The sequence below is a fragment of the Agelaius phoeniceus genome, chromosome 3 (assembly GCF_051311805.1).
Source record: "Agelaius phoeniceus isolate bAgePho1 chromosome 3, bAgePho1.hap1, whole genome shotgun sequence".
Classification (NCBI taxonomy): domain Eukaryota; kingdom Metazoa; phylum Chordata; class Aves; order Passeriformes; family Icteridae; genus Agelaius; species Agelaius phoeniceus.
Genome location: NC_135267.1, coordinates 46,223,210 through 46,241,189, shown reverse-complemented (window position 1 = coordinate 46,241,189; position 17,980 = coordinate 46,223,210). Strand labels below are relative to the sequence as shown.

General features: G+C 39.3%; 2 protein-coding genes across 22 annotated transcripts in view; one reads left to right on the top strand and one right to left on the bottom strand.

Moving 5' to 3' along the window:
* Nucleotides 1–17,980, top strand: part of LOC143693546 (uncharacterized) — a 73,171-nt gene that overhangs the window by 17,887 nt on the left and 37,304 nt on the right. For 12 of the 18 annotated variants that reach the window (XR_013181326.1, XR_013181318.1, XR_013181319.1 and 9 more), the window contains one exon: nt 1,954–2,136. The exons of 1 other annotated variant lie outside the window; for it this stretch is intronic. The gene's annotated coding sequence lies outside the window, so the exon portion shown is untranslated. Of the gene's footprint in view, nt 1–1,953; nt 2,137–7,412; nt 10,018–10,863; nt 13,289–17,980 lie in introns of those variants that run through there. 5 more of the 18 variants (XR_013181322.1, XR_013181327.1, XR_013181323.1 and 2 more) reach the window with 2 other exon arrangements.
* Nucleotides 1,141–17,980, bottom strand: part of AFG1L (AFG1 like ATPase) — a 64,567-nt gene continuing 47,727 nt past the window's right edge. For 3 of the 4 annotated variants that reach the window (XM_077175173.1, XM_054630017.2, XM_077175175.1), the window contains exons 11-13: nt 9,299–9,439; nt 7,440–7,553; nt 1,141–6,707 (exon numbers count right to left, since the gene is read on the bottom strand). In XM_077175173.1, the coding sequence (XP_077031288.1) occupies nt 6,576–6,707; nt 7,440–7,553; nt 9,299–9,439 (387 nt within the window). In that variant the 3' untranslated portion in view covers nt 1,141–6,575. The remainder of the gene's footprint in view (nt 6,708–7,439; nt 7,554–9,298; nt 9,440–17,980) is intronic. The other variant, XM_077175174.1, reaches the window with a different exon arrangement.

Below are 17,980 nucleotides of genomic sequence, written 5' to 3'. Positions count from 1 at the left end.
AAACACTGCTTGCCATCTGCCAGCAAGACCTGCGTGTCTGTCCCTGGCTTCCATGGAGCAGTACCATGCTCAGCAGTGCTGTGTCACTCTCAGCACTCAGAGGTGCTCCTTTGGGACATTTGCACTGGGGAGCTGCAGCGATCCTCAGACCCTGCCAGCCCTTCCATGTGGGGGCTCTCTGCCAGCCTTCATGTTAGCCAACTGCTTCCCCCAGCAATAATCTAAGCTGTGCAGAACCTGTAACAACCAACCACAGAACTAACTGGCTGACAGCACAAGCACATCTTGAACAGTAAGAATCTCAAATTATGAGGGTGAAAATGCACTTTAATTGTGGTTTCCATACAGCTATTTTGTCTCACCCTCAAGTTGTTGGAGGAAAGAGGCAAAGAGGTGGAAAAAAGGGTTCCAAACTCAAAAATTATGGCTGCTGGCAGCAGTAACTGAGGCAGACAAGTCTAAACTACTGCTGGAGGAGGACCTTGCTGACAAGCCCTGGATATTCCAAAAGCCGAACCATGTGTAGGGCAATGGCTACAGCTTGTGCAGCCAACCACATGCCCAGAAACTGGCAGTGCTGCCAGTCCAGGTTTGCCCCCTGGATACAGACATCTAAGAAAAGCAATCACACTAAGGTCATGAAGACCAAAGGGCTGGAGCACCTCTCCTATGGAGACAGGCTGACAGAGGTGAGATTGTTCAGTCTGGGGAAGGCTCCAGGGAGACCTTACAGTACCTTCCAGTACCTAAAGGGTACTGCAAGAGACCTGGAGAGGCACTTTTTACAAGGGTATGTAGTTACAGGACAAGGGGAAATGGCTTTAAACTGAAAGAGGGAGGCTTAGAGTGGCTATTAGGAATAAATTCTTTACTGTGAGCATGGGGAGGCACTGGAATAGGTTTCCCAGAGCAGCTGTGGAGGCCCCATCCCTGGCAGTGTTCCTAGACAGGTTGGATAAGGCCTTGAGCAACCTGGTCTAGTGGGAGGTGTTCCTGCCCATGGCAGGGGAGGTTGGGTTTAGATGATCTTGAAGGTCCATTCCAACTCCTTAATATTCTGTTATTCTAACTAACAGTGGGTCTGTCTATCCAGAACACATACCTAAAATTAGCATGAGTAAGTGACAAGTTCATAACATCTGGATTTATTAATTTTTATTACAAGATAAATTCTTCTCAATTAGCAGATGGATTTGACAGTGTTCAATTTGTAATATACTAGATTCAAAATGACGTATTTTAAAAAATATTCTCTCTATACAAGGAAAATGCCAACAGAATTTACAAAGCCACTGTATTTCAAATGTATAGGATCTGAGGTTTTTATGAATCTTATAGGAAATTCGTTATTACAAGTAAAAGAAAAACCACACAAATGGTTTACAGTTTTAATCACAAATCTCAAATTTTTTTTCTTTAAATAGATTCTTAAAATAGATGCATTAATTAAACAAAATCACTATGAAGAGACTTGGTGTTTAGTGGATGACATTAATTCTGTAACCCAAACAAGGAGACTAATCCACTCTGAGTAGCTAAATTATTTTTTTGCACTATTTACATACTTTACTGAAGTATTTTCATCCCAGAGCCTCAGCAAGCATCTTAGAATATTAATGAGGGAAGCCTGGCAGCACGCCAGAGTTAGCAAGTGAGAAAGTAGCATCATTCCCATTTTATCAACAGGGAAACTGAGGCACCAGGTGTATTCAGACCCAGGAAACTGCAGAAAAAAAAAATCCTGAACCTTATTTTTGTTAGCCATGTCATGATGGAGAGACTGTTCTTCCTCCTTATTATGTGGCTGGTGACCCTACTGGGCACTGTTTGAAACCTGCTCAGTTGCTTTTTTTCATGTTTAGATTGCTGCAAAATAGGTGACATCTATCCAGCTGTGTTGTCATCACAAACACCTTTACTAAAAGAAAAGACATTAATGCTTTTCCTTTTCAGATCAAAACCCAGCAACAGCAAAAAATGCCTCTTCACTCCCTCCAAAGCCTTTGGAAGGCTGTCTTGTTCTACCCAAAATACTGCAATTGTTCCCTCAATCTGCACAGTAACAAATACTGAAAACCAGCAATTCTGAAAGACAGAATTGCACTATTTATTATTATTAAAAAAAAAGAAGTTAAATTTTTGGGCATTGTGAACATTCTTTGGTCAATCAAGTATTTGAAAGAAGTTAGTTGAGAGATTCTCAGCCAGGATGTGACCTTTAGAAAACATGAAGTGTTTCACATGGTCCATAATCACCAGGATTTTACTTCCTATGACAGCAAAATACTATACCACATCAATAAAGGTCACTTGAAAAGGCCTTTAAAAGTAACTTGTCAATAGTGTTTGCTGAACGACTAAAGGAAATAAAAATTTGTTGCAGATCTGAGATGACATGAATTCACAAGTTAAGGAAAACCTAAAAAGTCAGGACTTTAACTCTGGATAGAAGCATTCAGCACAAATCCAGCAATTTTTAAGGCTATTATGGAGCATGCATAATTTAGTCACAGGCATCTCACTGTTTACATTTTGGCAAATACAACATCTTCATGTGGAATAAAGTCATGGACTGTTGCTGTCTCACAGCAGCAGGAGCAGGCCAGGCAGCAGGGGACAGGACAGCTGGGAGCACAGGTGGCCCAGCACCCTGGGGCACAACAAAGCCACTCTTGTCCATGGTATCAGTGAGATTCTGGCCAGCACCAGTTGCCTGGAAGGTGTCTGACCCCAGAAGCAGCACCTCCAACTGGAAAAAGGCTTTATACATGCTACAGCACCATCAAATAAGCAAATAGGGCCTCACTTTCTTCAGGGAGGTAGATGGGCATAAATGTGCTGCTTCTGTGGTTACAGGGGCACCCTCTGCCCTGGCCACATCTGGGCTGGCTGAGAAACCAGTCCAATAAATTTCTCCTTGTGGACCTGACCCAAAAGTGGCAAACCTCCCTCTGCAGCACAATCACAAATACAGCACAGCGATTTAGGCAACTTTTCTTGTTTTCAGCCTCAAAACACTCTGGAATCTTCCCCATTTCTTTTCCTTGATTATTGCTGGTACATACCAGGGACTCCCAACAGACAAATTCCTTGCTGGCCAAGGAAAGACTGCACTATGGTATTATTTAGCAATATGTCCCAGAAGTAGTGCTGGCTCTGGAAGCTTTTGGGGGACTTCCCTCCTGTGTTTTCACAGAGCTCACCTATATCCTTAGAGGCCTTCAGTGGTACATCAGTCCCACTGCATTTAGGTGGTCCATCAGTCCCACTGCTTTCAAAAACCTGGGGCATCTGAGTTTGGGGTGTGCATTCAGACTGCAGCAAAGCCTCAAATACCAATGGGCAAAGCAGCAGCAGTTTGAACACAAACAGGGATCCTGTGGTTAAAGGAGCTTCGTCATCACCCACACAGACAGTGGAGAAACACCTCACTTCCCTGGCCTGAGGCAGTCTCTGTGGGAATGAAGAACCTGCCAGGACCTCCTCTCCCATATGTCCCAGACGTGTCATCTGTGTTCTGCAAAATTGCACATTTCCCCTATACCACCTGACAGAGAAGGACATACAGGCTAAACATATAAATAGTTTTTAAGCAAATGTAAATAAATATCCAGATGCAAAGTGCCTTAGGTTATCTACCACCATCTCCCATTTTCCTACAACACATTCTGGTTCAAGGCAGGAGGCATTTGAATGCTACTCAAAAAAACTCAAGGCTGAAGCTTCAGGAGAGTTATCAGCATAGTCCCAGGCTGATAAGTATAAAGTGCCACATATAAATACAGAAACACATACATTTAAATCATATATATTAGTTTTATCTAGATTTATATGTACATGTATAAATTAAATATACATATGTGTTTGTATATACAGACACACATGCATGAATGTCAATAGTCCCTCGGTTGAGAAACCTAATCCAAAACTCTGAAAGCATACAACAATTATTTGGATATTCTTAAGTATAAACAATGAATTCTGATTGGAGTTTTCATAAATATGCATTAAAATTCTCCATGGTAGTCACCCTTGTGGGAATAATAATACAGTTCCATTAGTTGCAAACTATAAATATAGGCTTTAAAAATTATTTTAAGAGCAGGTATAGCCAGAATAAGTAACTTCCAGGACAAATAGAAGGGATCAGAACAGAAAACTAGAATTAAGCATGTGGCTCCCTAACAAAAGTAAGTGCACAGGACCTCTCCCGCCCTCCCTGCTGCCCAGAAGGCCCTTCTGGATGCCTTTTGTAATTGTGATGGGAGACAACTTGGTAACAGACAGAAAAAGATCATGTTGCCAAAATCCAACAGAACCCTTAAAGTTGGGGACAGTGTGTTATACATCTCCTCCCTAGGACATGAGTGCAGTCTTTTCAGTCCATCTACATATTTTTTTCTACTCAAAGTTTCTAAATATGCTCTTAAGATTACTTTATAAAAATACACAATAAGCCAATACACACAATACCATGTTTTGTTTCAGTTAGATTAAAATCAAGAATGACACCACTGTATCTTCAACTCTAAAATAGAGTTTCCAACTACAAACATGAGGATGGGTGATGTGTCTTGAGGTATCAGTTCCTATCCTATCTTTTCCATAAAACACATTCCTGGGGTAACGTGATGAATTGCCTCAGTAGTACTGAGTACTGCTCCCCCCAGACCAGGGCAGGTGTGTCAGCAGCAGTGGAAGGCTTGGTGTAGAAGAAGCACAAGAAAATTCAGGGTAGAGATGTCACTGGTGTAGAGGCAGCATATCCAGGCTTGCAAGAACCACAAAATTTAGGAAGAATATGAACTTGCACTTACTGTTACAGCATACCCTGTCTTATCAAGGTCTCTTTTCTCATCCATTATTTAAATCTTAATCCTGTGCAGCTTCAAGTACCTTAAAGCTCCTCCTCAGGGTTCTCTCTTAGCTAAAACCATTAGCTTTCAATGAACCAGACTGAGCAACAGTCTGATTTGAAAAAAAACTCCTGGAGCCTGCATGTCAACACATCGCTAGACTGAAAAGAATAGAAAAAAAACCAAAACCAAAACACACTACAGAGGAGTTCCAGGAATCTAGCATGGACAATATCAGGAATTTCTTAAAGAAGCATTTGATTTTTTTTTTTGTGCAAGCAGCATTATACATGACAGAAGCAGTGCATAATCACTGAAATACCCACTTTATGTGACATCATAAAATTACTCTGCATAGCGCCCTGCCCCATTAACTTTGTCTGTAGAACAATTCTCCAGAAAAATTCTAATCTCATCAAACTTCCTGAACATCAAAGGTATATTTTAGAGAATTATTAAGGTTGGGAAAAAACTCCAAGATCATCGAATCCAACTTTTGTCCAAACCTCACCCTATCAAATAAACCACAGCACTAAGTGCCATGTCCAGCAATTTCTTAAACACTTCCAGATATGGTGACTCCACCACCTCCCTGGGCAGCCTGTTCCAATACTAGACAACACTTTCAGTGAAGAAATTCTTCATCATGTCCAACCTGAATCTCCCCTGGAGCAGCTTGAGGCTCTGTCCTCCCATTCTGTCACTGGTTGCCTGGGAGAAGAGTCCAAACCTCCCCTCATTATACCCTCCTTTCACGCAGTTAAGAGCGAGCAGTAAGGCCTCCCCGAGCCTCCTTTCCTCCAGGCTAAACACCCCCAGCTCCCTCAGCTGCTGCTCACAGGACTGATGCTCCAGACCCTTCACCAGCTTCATTGCCCTTCTCTGGACTCGCCCCTGCCCTCAATGTCCTTCTTGTAGTGAGGGGCCCAGCCTGGACACAGCACTCAAGCTGAGGCCTCACCAGTGCTGAGTACAGGGGAACAATCCCTGGTGCTGCTGGCCACACTGTTGCTGATACAGGCTGAGATTCCATTGGCATTCTTGGCCACCTGGGCACAGCTGGCTCATGTTCTGTTTTCCAGCACCCCCAGGTCCTTTTCTCCTGGGCAACTTTCCAGCCCCTCTGCCCCAGCCCTTAGTGCTGCCCAGGGCTGTTGTGACCCAAGGGCAGGACCTGGCACTTGGCCTATGTAGAACCTCATACAACTGGCCTCAGCCCATTGATCCAGCCTGTCCAGATCCTTTGCAGAGCTTTCCTGCCCTCCTGCAGGTCAACACTCCCACCCAACTTGGCATCATCTGTGAACTTACTGAGGGTGCACTTTGATCCCCTTGTCCATACCATGCATAAAGATACTGAAGAGGGCTGGCCCCAATACTGAGCCCTGGGGAACACCTCTGGTGACCAGCCACCAGCTGGAGGTAATTCCATTCACCACCACTGCATGGAGCCAGACATCCAGACAGGTTTGAAGAAGAACAAATGAAGGCAGAATTTCACATGTCCACACACTGGTGGTACAGACAAATAATTGAGACCTCATGTCTTAAACTCAAAAAACTATTGATGAAAGAAAACATGGTCCAGATGATAAAGTGCAATTATTATTCAAGTTGTGCTAAAAAACTTTCCAGTGCTTTCCTGAAGCTTTTCCAATTTTTCTTCTTGGTGATTTCATGCTGTAATTTTACTTCTTGGTGATTTCATTCAACTTTTAATTATGTTTTTTTGCTTCTGTCCCCATCATTCCAGTACTGTTCAGTTTGCATTTCTGTGAGCCGTGAGAGAGTACGCTGAAAGGCAAAGATTTCCTCTTCTCCTGTAAACACGGAGAGTCCTTTGGCAGAATCCTACATCAATACACAAAACCAGTACCACACACCTGTGAGACTCATGGCTGTACTGAAGTGCATCCTGCCTAATCCTAAGGCTCAGTGCTTTACAGGCTTTAACAAAACAAGACAGCAGTATGGCACCAAAACATGAAAACTGATGTCCAAAAATTAAAGAAAAGCACCTATTTCAGCCAGGAAATCCCCTGAAGGAATACAGCAAAAAGAATAATTTCGTTTTAAAACAACACAGTAACAGGTTAACCATCTATTTTTCCTTTTTTTTGACTAATTGTACACTCATTAAAAATTATTTAAAAAGTCATTAGCAATAACTGAGCTACAGGGAGAAAGAAAAACAGAATAAGCAACATGCAAAGCAGTACTGTTTGTGAGGACTTTTGAGGCTGTTCTGTAGTCAAGGAACAGGTAGAACAAACTATCTTTTATTTCTGTATTTTAAATGTAGGTGCTAAACTTAAATCAGCATTTTCATATATAACTGAACAGATACAATGATTAGCATTCAAAATTACCCTAAAACTTAAACAAAATGGTTCTACATATAGTGACATTTTCTTTGACTATGAATAAGTAGCACAACATGTAATAATCAGAGGGACAGACACTGCAAAAAAAGCAGCATATCAATAGTTAAATGTTTCCTTATTCCCCCTCTTAAAATGCTCTGCAATTATGAGACTAAACCAAATTTTGTTACAGAAGGGAGACAATGTTAAAATCGTGTACCTGGCTCAAGTCCAAATCATCCATCAACACTCTGTTGTCCTGCAGTTCAGCACTGTCCTGTTTCACCTGGAACAAGCTTTGGAGAGGGGCTGCTGCAGAACAGATAATGCGCACCTGAGAGGAGGAGAGAGGCAACAACAGTGTAATCCCTTGGGCTTTACAGAAATAGGGTAAAATGCACCATCTATGCACTGCAAATTTCACGTTAAATTGGCACTGTTTTTTCCCCAATGATTTTTCTTTCTCTTATTAGCACTGCTGTTACAGATTTACCTGCCTTAGATGAACTATTAACCTTACAGGATCTTTTTCTCAATAACAACTGATGTAACCTTTACTCACAGAACAGAACTGTGCTTTCAAATACCCAGAATATCTGCTACACAGGCAGTGAGTTCACCACAAAGTTTACTTTCTAAAATGACAGCTGTATAGTAAGCAATGCTTACTTTTCATCCATAGTGAGACTCCTCTCAGTGGGTATATACACTGCGCTATTTAAAAGAATACTTAAATTCCAAATTTCCCATTTCCAAATTTCCAATTCCAAAATTACAAGTTTCAGAAGACTGAGTGAAGCCTTTCCTGCCTCCATCTGTGCTACTCCAGTAAGTTATTTGCTAGTAAAAATAATGATGCTGTTTTCATGTCTGCTGGGAAGAGATACAACATGCAGTGTGAGATGGGGCTGCAATGAAGACAGACTGAAATAATACTATAGAAGGAGACTCTTGCTGAGAGCATGCAAGCAAGCTGTTTGTGTTGTGGACAGGCATCCACAGATATACTTAGGTATTGTTCCCAACTACTTTTGATGGGAGTTTAACCTTGTGTTTTTCCTATGGAGGAAATAATAGAAAGTGACTGCTTGCAATTCTTAATGACAGCCCAAACACAGAGCAGACCATCCCCCTATTTCTAACCCATTTGTTTAATATTAGCATATTGCCTTAGCAAATGTCCACTTCCCAACCATAAAGAATAAAGAATCTGGCTAATTTGAATGACACTGATTTGAATCTGGCTGATTTGAATGAGACTATTCATACACTGAGTTAGTTCAACACCTTACTGAGTTGGGGCCCTTCTGATCAGCAACCCATGCCAGAACATTCTCGATAAGAGCCAACCTCAACTGACACTTCCAACTGCATAAATGTTTAGGTGTATGCAAATATAATCACATATATGATAGTGTTTCAAACCTTGCATCACTTTTAAAAAAATCACCTTAAGCAGGAACTTCCCTTTGTTTTAGTTACGCTGATTTTGCTTTACAGAGATTGAAATCTCTGTAAATCCACATGAAGTCCTGCATTTATCATTATTATTCCATAAGCAATTCTGCAATCTAATGTAAATCCTATAGTGACTGTTTCCTTTAAACTTTATGATGTAATTGTGCTATTAACTCCTCCTTCCTGATCAAAAAGGCACTGATTCCTGACCAACTGCCCATACAGATTAAAATCTAAAAAACTCCATTTCATTCCAGCACAGTTGGCAGCACAATCTTTCATTATTAAAATAATGACATGGTTTCTGTTGTTTTCCTCGGTTAGGAAAGAACATCCTCATTCAAAAAAGGCAAATGAGCTCAGACTTATATTTATGCTCATACTTAATACTCGTAGAAACAAAAAAAAAAAAAATCTGTTTATATGCCTTTATTGAAATGGGACCATTATTTTTTTCTTTTTTCTGTGAAGCTGGAATGATGTTTCTTTGCAGTGCTACTTCATTCTGCTTATGTTTTCCAAACCATTACTACAGAAAGCCTTATTTCAAACCAATAGTAAGAATCAGTTTTAGGACTCCCAATATTATTCCTATGCATATAGGAAAGGCTTGGTTCTCACCTTATGCTCATAAAAGGTATCAATAAGAGTAATGAAACGACGAGTTTGTGTCCTTTTTGCTATTGTAAGGAGTGGTATGTCACGAACAAACACTGTGTCAAAATGCTTTGATATTTCCAAATAGTCGCTGGCTCCAAGAGGCTGAAACAAAACAAACCATAAGCAATGGAAACCCATGACAGAATGACACAAACTCTGTATCTTCACATACTACAGTAACAGAAGAAAGCTGTCAAGTCCTGATCATAATCTTATTTTTATTCCTTTGTATCTCGCTTGAGGAATGCTCGATTGCCCTTAGGGACATAGGTACCTGGGGGTGTTCATACTCCTGGCTTTACACAAACACTGAGAGTGAAAAATGTGGCTCTTCTGCACCCAGACAACATTATGATCTCTCTCTGACAACCTCAAATAAAATAATCACTATAAACCATAATCCATAGAAGACATGTGATTTCAACCTAAAGCATAAATAATTTGAATAGCTATTAGGATGCTTTCTAGATCTTTAAAGATTTGTAAATGCAAATGTATAGGCTAGTTACTAAATCCTAAGTAGACCTGCATTTAGTTCACCCGGGACTAACCCAGCCTGAATAAGTATCTTATTTTTTAAGTATGGAAAACAAGAGGAAACAGACAGAAATACAATTTTGCAGCAGTTCCTTTGTTCACGGTTTCTCCTGTAATGATGAAATAAAAATCTTCAAGAAGAACTCATTAGTTTCTCTTTCTGTATCTAAACCATCAACAGAAGATATGCACAAATAGCAGTAGCTCATTCAAGTACATTCCTCTAAAATTACTTTTTCATTACATGGAAGGTATTTTTTTATGCAAGATCTGTCCTATCAGTACCACAGGCAGTACTTTATCGTGAGCTATTAAAATCTGTACTCCTGAACTTGTTCCATTAGTTTTACTTGTACAAATACTTCAGAATCATGTCTGCAGCTACTGCAGGAAACAAGTTCAGCAGCATTTTGGATGGTCACAACTCCCTTCCCAGGTAATCACCTGCACCATGTGCTGTATCAAGTATAATACTGTTATAAAGCACTGCAACACTGCTATTACCTTAAAACCACTAAATATAAAATATTTGCTTTAACTGAAATTATGAGACTAATTTGTTGTAGGCCAAACATAACTTCTTAACTAGAACACTTCTACAAGAAGTTACTTTAAGCAATTATTAATAGCTGCTCATGAACGGGACTTTAGGTTTTGTTTAGATACTAGAATAAAAAAAACTTGTAGAAATGGTCTCTACACAAGCAGAGAGAAGCCCTGATGGCATTCCAAAAATTCTTGGGAATTAATGGGAATAAGCTAACCTTCCAGGCAGGTTCTAAAGCCTGTCACTCTCCACCAGCTCTCCCACTTGCAGTCTCACAAATCACCCTGCTTTCCCATTCCCAAGCACTCAACTTCCCTGTAGCATCTATGGAAAAGAATTATTACAAAATCTTTCAATTCTTTTGAGCAGTGTTTAAGAGTAGTATATGCTGTATTCTCCCCTTAGAATTATATTTAATGCTTATTTTCTCCCTCCATTTCAGTCCGCTAGTTACTACTATGGACTTGTTCATCAGAAACCAAAACCTCATCATCATGAGGGCCCCCAGCAAAGCTTCATGCAACACCTCTGAAAAAACCAAAATCCTATCTGGATAAACCAGAGTAGCTGAACTCAAAATATTCTGATGAAATAAAGCAGGAAAAGGTTCAAGAAAGTGGAAGGAACTGATGGATGGAAACAACACAGAGCAAACTCACTGGACACCTTGCTGCCAGATACAAGTGCTACATCTGGACAGCAAGTATCAAGTGCAAAAGAAAAACAATGGGAGCACTAAAAGCAACACAACCAGGATGCTGCTGGAGATTTTAAGATTAGTGATAAGCAGATAGTTTCAGTACTGGTAATATTATTCCATACTTAGGACTGAAGCACTGTTAAACACAGAGGAGATCAAGTATGCCTGTGTTATGAGTACCTATGAGGGAGAACAGCAGTAATCTGTACACAAGAAAGGTAAGAATTTCTCATGTCTCCCCTTAGGTAAGAAATTAGAGAAATCACTGCTATGCTGATTCATTCTTTTATCACATGAAGAGCCCAAGCAGTCTTCTGCCAAAACCCAAAACCCTGAGGAATTATTCTGCCCTGACCCAATGTGACACACTTCCTCACACAAACCATACCAATGCACCCTCCTCATCTCAAAGTATCAGATATTAAAAAGTGATTCCTAAAACAAATAAATATATAACTAGCATACAAACTTTTGTAAAGTGGGCAAACTGAAGTGCCCAACTAATAAGCTATACAGAAAAGTGCCCAACTAATGAGCTATACAGATAAGAACTTTGGTGGATATCCAAACAGGAGATTAAAAAACCTGGGTAGTCAGAGGGAAGAAACAGGTGGAAGACAAAAATAAGGCTAATGCATTTCAAATGGGAAGAATGGAAGATGTAATACTTATACTGCTTTTCATACAGACATAACATCATGGTTTATAGAAGGTTACAATATGGAGCTTTATCAGTCAAACAGAAATTCAATCTACCTCAGCAGTGCAAAAAGCACCCAATTCAAGAATTCCTCTAATTAAGGGCATAAAAGGCAGAACATTTCAAGCTTTAACAAGAACTTCTGAAAAACTGACACCAACACTAAGTGATAATATTCTGTGAATGTTAGCAGAAACGTGCCTTTGGAGACTCCCAAATCTTACACTCAGAAAGATCTGAGTCTAGCAGCGTGAGTACTTTATTACAGTAAATTTGGTACCTCCCTGACAAGACTCAAGTCTAGTGAGACACAACTGAAATGCCAAATCAGCCATTCTGCTGTTACATATGGCTCAGCTGATATCAGCTGAAGTCCCTTACACAGAGGAGTTCTCAAAACTCCCTGCTTTTGGAGTTTTGAGACAGTCCTGGAGATGAAAGACAAAGCTTTTAATCTTGTTCCTAACATGACTTACTCTTGTCTTGGGAAGTCCTCTAATTTCCTTCTTACTCAGTGTAAAAAGAAGGAACCACCAGCAAGTTTGCAAGTGCTCTGGTTACAGGTTAGAGCCCTTTTTTGTATCCCTCTGTCCTTGCTATAGGCCCAGTTTCCATGCTCCCTGTAATTGCTTCAAAGCTGGTCTAAGCCACCAGCTAACTCAAAATGCTCCAAACGCAAGAGACCATGATGAGGGGCACCCTGGCAGCTTCTCAACTCACATTCTCACTGGCCTGGTGCCCCCCAAACCTGGCATGAGGCTGGCACAAGCACCCACATCCCACCTCTGCCACACAGGATCAGAGACAGGGAAATGGGTTCAAGGCCAGATTGTGCCACTGCCACTGCTCTGGCTGTACAGTCCATTTACCAAGGAGTAAATTCCTGCTCTTCCAGCAGCCCAGAGCCCTCCCCTACCTTCACAGCACTGCCTTATTGCCTTCAGGCCCTTTTTCCCTCACCTTGCAGCAAGCACTCTCTGGGTCCCAAGTGGCAGCAACACCAGCTCAGACTAGGCTACAAGATTAGAGGCACACAATTTTAGACACATAGCACTGTCCTCTGTATAACTTTCCAGGGCTGAAATTTATTTTTTCAATCTCAACCAATCACAGAAAGTATTTCACTTTAGTTAGCAGCATACATGAAGGTATTTCTTCCTCTGAAGTTGCTAACGAAGCCACAAATCCTCCTAATACTAATACATATATATGTAATCCTCTTACTAAAAGTTTAGCCTGATTAATCTCATCCTCTGAATAACACTGTAAAAATAACTTCATTTGGTGTGTGTTCCTGGTACTGTCTGATCTCTTTTGTTTCATCAATTATTGATCAAAACTCAACAGCAGAACAGGAAGACATTTATGTAATGACCGTCACTTACCATTCGTTACCAGTTCTTTCACATTCTATAATATTATTTTAAAAACTCAAAACACTAATAAATAAGAATCTTTCTTATGATATTATTGTTTCTGCATGTGTATATATTGTAAAACTGTTGTGGGTTTTTGTCATTAGCTCTGATGCCAAGAGTCAGTATTTTACAAGCATCATACTAATGCAAAACACATTAGCCCTAACATGGTCTACACTCCTGACAAAGTGTTTACTCCACTTCAACCTGCTTGACTGATTTCTCACCTTTATTTGTTTTTGTTTCTCTGTCTACTTAATGCATTTTCAGCTATCATCATCTCAGTTCAAGTAGGATGTTTATTATTTGGAGCTCTCTGTGTGCTGTTTTAGAGTTAGTCATCTCCTGTTTCTATTATAGAGTTCATTTAATTATAGTATAAAGCATCTTTTTTTCTTTGTTGACTCATCAGTGGCCCAGTATACCACCTTTAAGAGATTATCTGAAGAATACAGAATGTTTTACATATTATAGAAGAGGATATGTCATCTCAATTTGTATTTTTTGTTGATGCTGCAAGATATTCCAGGACCAGTTCCAGCCAATCCTGAAGACGCATGATTGACAGTAACTATAATTTTGTGCAGACACTCTTAACACTCCAAAACTTCCTATAGACAACACCCAGTTTAAGACCAGGTAATATTTACAACTTAATCTTTAAGTATAAACAAACCAAAAAAAAGCTCTGTTGTTTCCAAATGAACAACACACTATCATTAGTGAGGCTCATAAAAGAGAGCACTGAGATAATGTGTGAAGGTCATAACTCCAAGAAAGGAACAGAAAAACCCAAGGCATGGTATATGATGCCACAGCACACTAAAGTTTAAATAAAAATGGGAAGAGGTAGGGCATGGCTAACTTGGTTAAAAAATTTAAAGCTACTGATTGCAGTGCAAATCACAGAACCATAGAACAGTCTGGGTTGCAAGATCCCTTAAACATCATCTACTTCCAACCAGGACAGCAGGAATATAAGATCTGTAAACCCTGGAATGAAAGACATTTTCTGTACCAAGCACAGCCCCTTGCTATCTCAGGTTATTTCACCACAGAATCCTGCTAAGAAGCAATTTTCCTTGTTCTTACAACAAAAGTTTTATAGTCTCATTTTTCATAGTGGAAAGTTGTTACACATCTTTGCTTTTCTGCTTAAGAAGATGCTTGTAATTTCCCATTCTTTTATTTGTTTATGTATTTTTTTAAACAATATGCTCAAAGCTGGTTGAATACTGGAAGCATAGAAAAGGAATGTTTCTGCTCTAAAAGCTCTCACTGCTAAATTTCCAGTTCCAACTGCGAAGTATAGCATTATCAATGAAATGGTCTCCAAAAATAGTTAAGGCTTAAAAAAATTATAGGGCTATTTAAGTATTTACACTTACTGTTAAGATTTCAAAACCATCAAAAAAGCTTTGAAAAAGAGAGAGAAGTACATTCAAGACTTTAAGAAACAAAAAAATTAAATTAAAAAGGCAAACCCTTAAAACTCCAATGAGCTTCAAAAAGCTTGTATTACCTGGTCTACAAAGTATAGGATCTAAACCCTCAAGGTTTATGCAGCTTTCACTGAAAGGAGTGCTCTCTAAAAATTAAGCTTTGATACACATAAAATATAAAACAGAAAGGTGGTTTGATTAACAATATAACTGTATTGCAATATTTACACCTGAAATAAGTTTCTTGGGTTTATTTTATAAAAAAATGCTTGTGAATAAGATAAGCCAAATTTTTTGAGGAGTAGAGAACCTGATTAAATCTTTAAGGTAAATGTAGCTAATAAAAAACAGACTCTCGGTCTAGAGCTTAAGCTACAAAAGCTAATCTCTTAGGAATAAAACTAAGATCACAAACTAAGGAAAACTATGATTCTAAGGTTACTGGAAATAGTGCTTATTTATGGTACATTTATTTACACCTATGCCTGACAATCCTACAATCCTAAAGATGACACCAAATTATACTGTGGATACATTCAGCAGCCTTTAATGAAGATAAAACAGCTCCCTCAAAATTACTCAGAATCATTAAACCACAAATGCAGCTGAGTTATGTCATCATGTAGGGCAAACATTCAGCTGACTCAAAACCAGACACTTGCATTTCTAAATCACTTGATGCATTTGAAAATGGTGAGTTTTTTATTTTCTTTTCTTTTTTAAAAGGTTAGTTACATCTTTTCCTTTGAAGTGCAAGCTATTCAAGTTAAGAACTACACCTTCCTCCTGGTTTATACAATGTGCCCATTGCAATGGAACAACAACCTAACAGAAACTGTTCACCACTTATTTGTTGTGTTAATCTACACGAAAATTCTATTTTGCCACTTTCAGAAACACTGCATAACTACTAGGAAAAAAAATCACAGTCTGATAACCTTTTACAACATAAATACTGATACTAAATTTATTTGCAGAGTTTTAACTCTATCGTATGTTAGCTAATGGTTAGTATGATGCTAAGACACTGCATTCATTGGTACTGGGAGCGGGATGAAGGGATCTATTGGATTACCTAGTGGAAAGCCTAGAGGATCCATGAAGCAAAGCAGCTGAGGCTCTGGGAGGAGCAGGCTGCATGCCCGAGCGGAGCACTCAATCCCGGCAGAGGGCAGCAGCTGCTGCGCGCAAGCCCGGGGAGCACCGAGAGCAGCTCGGCACCTCCCGACTCCCGCAGCTCCATCGAGATTACACACCAGGTACGCTGTCGGCTGCGTTATTTACAACAGATCTAACTGGCACTATAAAATTTTCCTTTAGAAATTGTTAAAAAGGGAAGTGAAGAAAGGGAACTGGTAGAGAGTAATTTTTTCTAAGGTGTCACAAACAGTGTTATTCATGTGTGAACACACTACAATGGGCAACACTTATATTTGCACAATTGCATATATATATATACACACACATTTATATGTATGTATATATAGGGATTTTAAAATAAAGTTAATATATACATTTTATTTTTAAAGGCATCTGGTGATCTTTCATTCAGACATTTAAATCAATTAACTAATAATGTTTTGCAAAAATATAACACCACTGGTAGTGTTTCCCTCATTGTATAGATGGAGAAACTGGAAGAAAGGAATTAAAGGCCCCAAAGAACGGGAGAAGTCAACATTAGTATTAAAATTTGGGAACTGTATGCCTCTATTCTGCCTGGTGGCTGTCCCAGCCTCCTGTGGCTACATTTTGATGAAAACCAAGCAGAGTCCTCCTGTCTGATTACACTGGAGAAGCACATTCACAGGGCTCCATTCTACTCCTGGGTAACTACTTCATGCCCATGAGGAAGACCAGCACGTGCCACTCTGCCACATAAACCCTGGTATGTCAGTCTGAAAAACTGCTTCTCCTTTGCTTTAAAGCAACCAAAATAGATCAGTATCCTCTCATCCAGTTTTTTGTTGGTTTTCCACATGTTCACATAGCTAGTAAAGAAAAAAAACAAAGTGTATGAATTTGATATTAACTTAGTTACCTAAAACTTGGGATTGTCCTCATCTGGGAAACCAGGATTTACAAATTGATGCACACAATAGCTTAGCAAGTCAACTGCATGTCATATCAGCATTGCATACAACATATTCTCTGTATTTTATTTTTATGAACATTAATGAACAACTAGTAATTACCAGTATCTGATGCATTATTTTAGATAGAAGTAATTCTTTATACCCTTGACATGAAAAAGTTTGATGCTAATATATGAAACAAGAATGAAATATTACAATACCAGAAAGGTATCAACTCTTAATTCCCAAGGTCTCCAGGTATTAATTAAAAAGCAGTTATTATGAAAATTCTATTTAAGCTATTTAAGCTATTTAAGCTATATTTAAGCTATTCTATTTAAGCTATTGGTTATAAATAGTTACCAATTGCTGATTTGCTATTTTATTAGCTAACATCTCATGAATTCATGTGCTATCAAAGTGGAAAATGTTTCAATATTTCCCCTTAAAACAGAATTTTGATTTTATTTTAAAGGAAACTATAGTGAAAATAAAGAAGTTTTACAGGCTGTTCATATGAAATATTGTTTTACCAAAAATGTAAATTTCAAACACATCTCCTTAATCCTACACCAGCAAATGCAGATTTTTAGGTTTGGATATTTGTCCCTTGGAATGCACTGTAACAGTTACCCAAGACCAGACCAGAAGACAGATTGCAGCAATGAAGTGAAAGCAGAGTCACTTGAGTGATAAGCTATTTTGCCAACACAACAAAAGCATCTATCATTTCACATGTTGATTCTTGCAAAACTTACTCTTTTTTCTGGAACCCTTAAGGGTAATGGACAGCCAAAGGAATCAATTAACCAAATTTTGAGTACAATGCTGTCCACTCATGCTGCAATTATTACTGACACCCACATGAGCAGCAGTATACAACAGTTTCAGAAAACTCAAAAAATACTACTGCAACTCCAAGATAATGCTATAACTTGTAAGTGCTTCCATAATGCAGACCAGATATGTCAAATTTGGAAGAAAGGTTGCTTGGTATGAGAGAAATGCCCCATAACACTTCCTGTGAAACCCCCCTCAAAGCCAAGGACGTTATAAGCCTTGGATAAACTCAGTCTGAACTGACTGCACAGACTGATTGTAGGCTAAGAAGCATTGCCTACTCCCAGAAGTATGAGGGGCATAAGAGCTGGTTATTCCCTCAAGATGGACTGGGCACATTCCCCTGCTGGCTGCTGAACTTGTTCACTGCATGTGCAGGAGCAG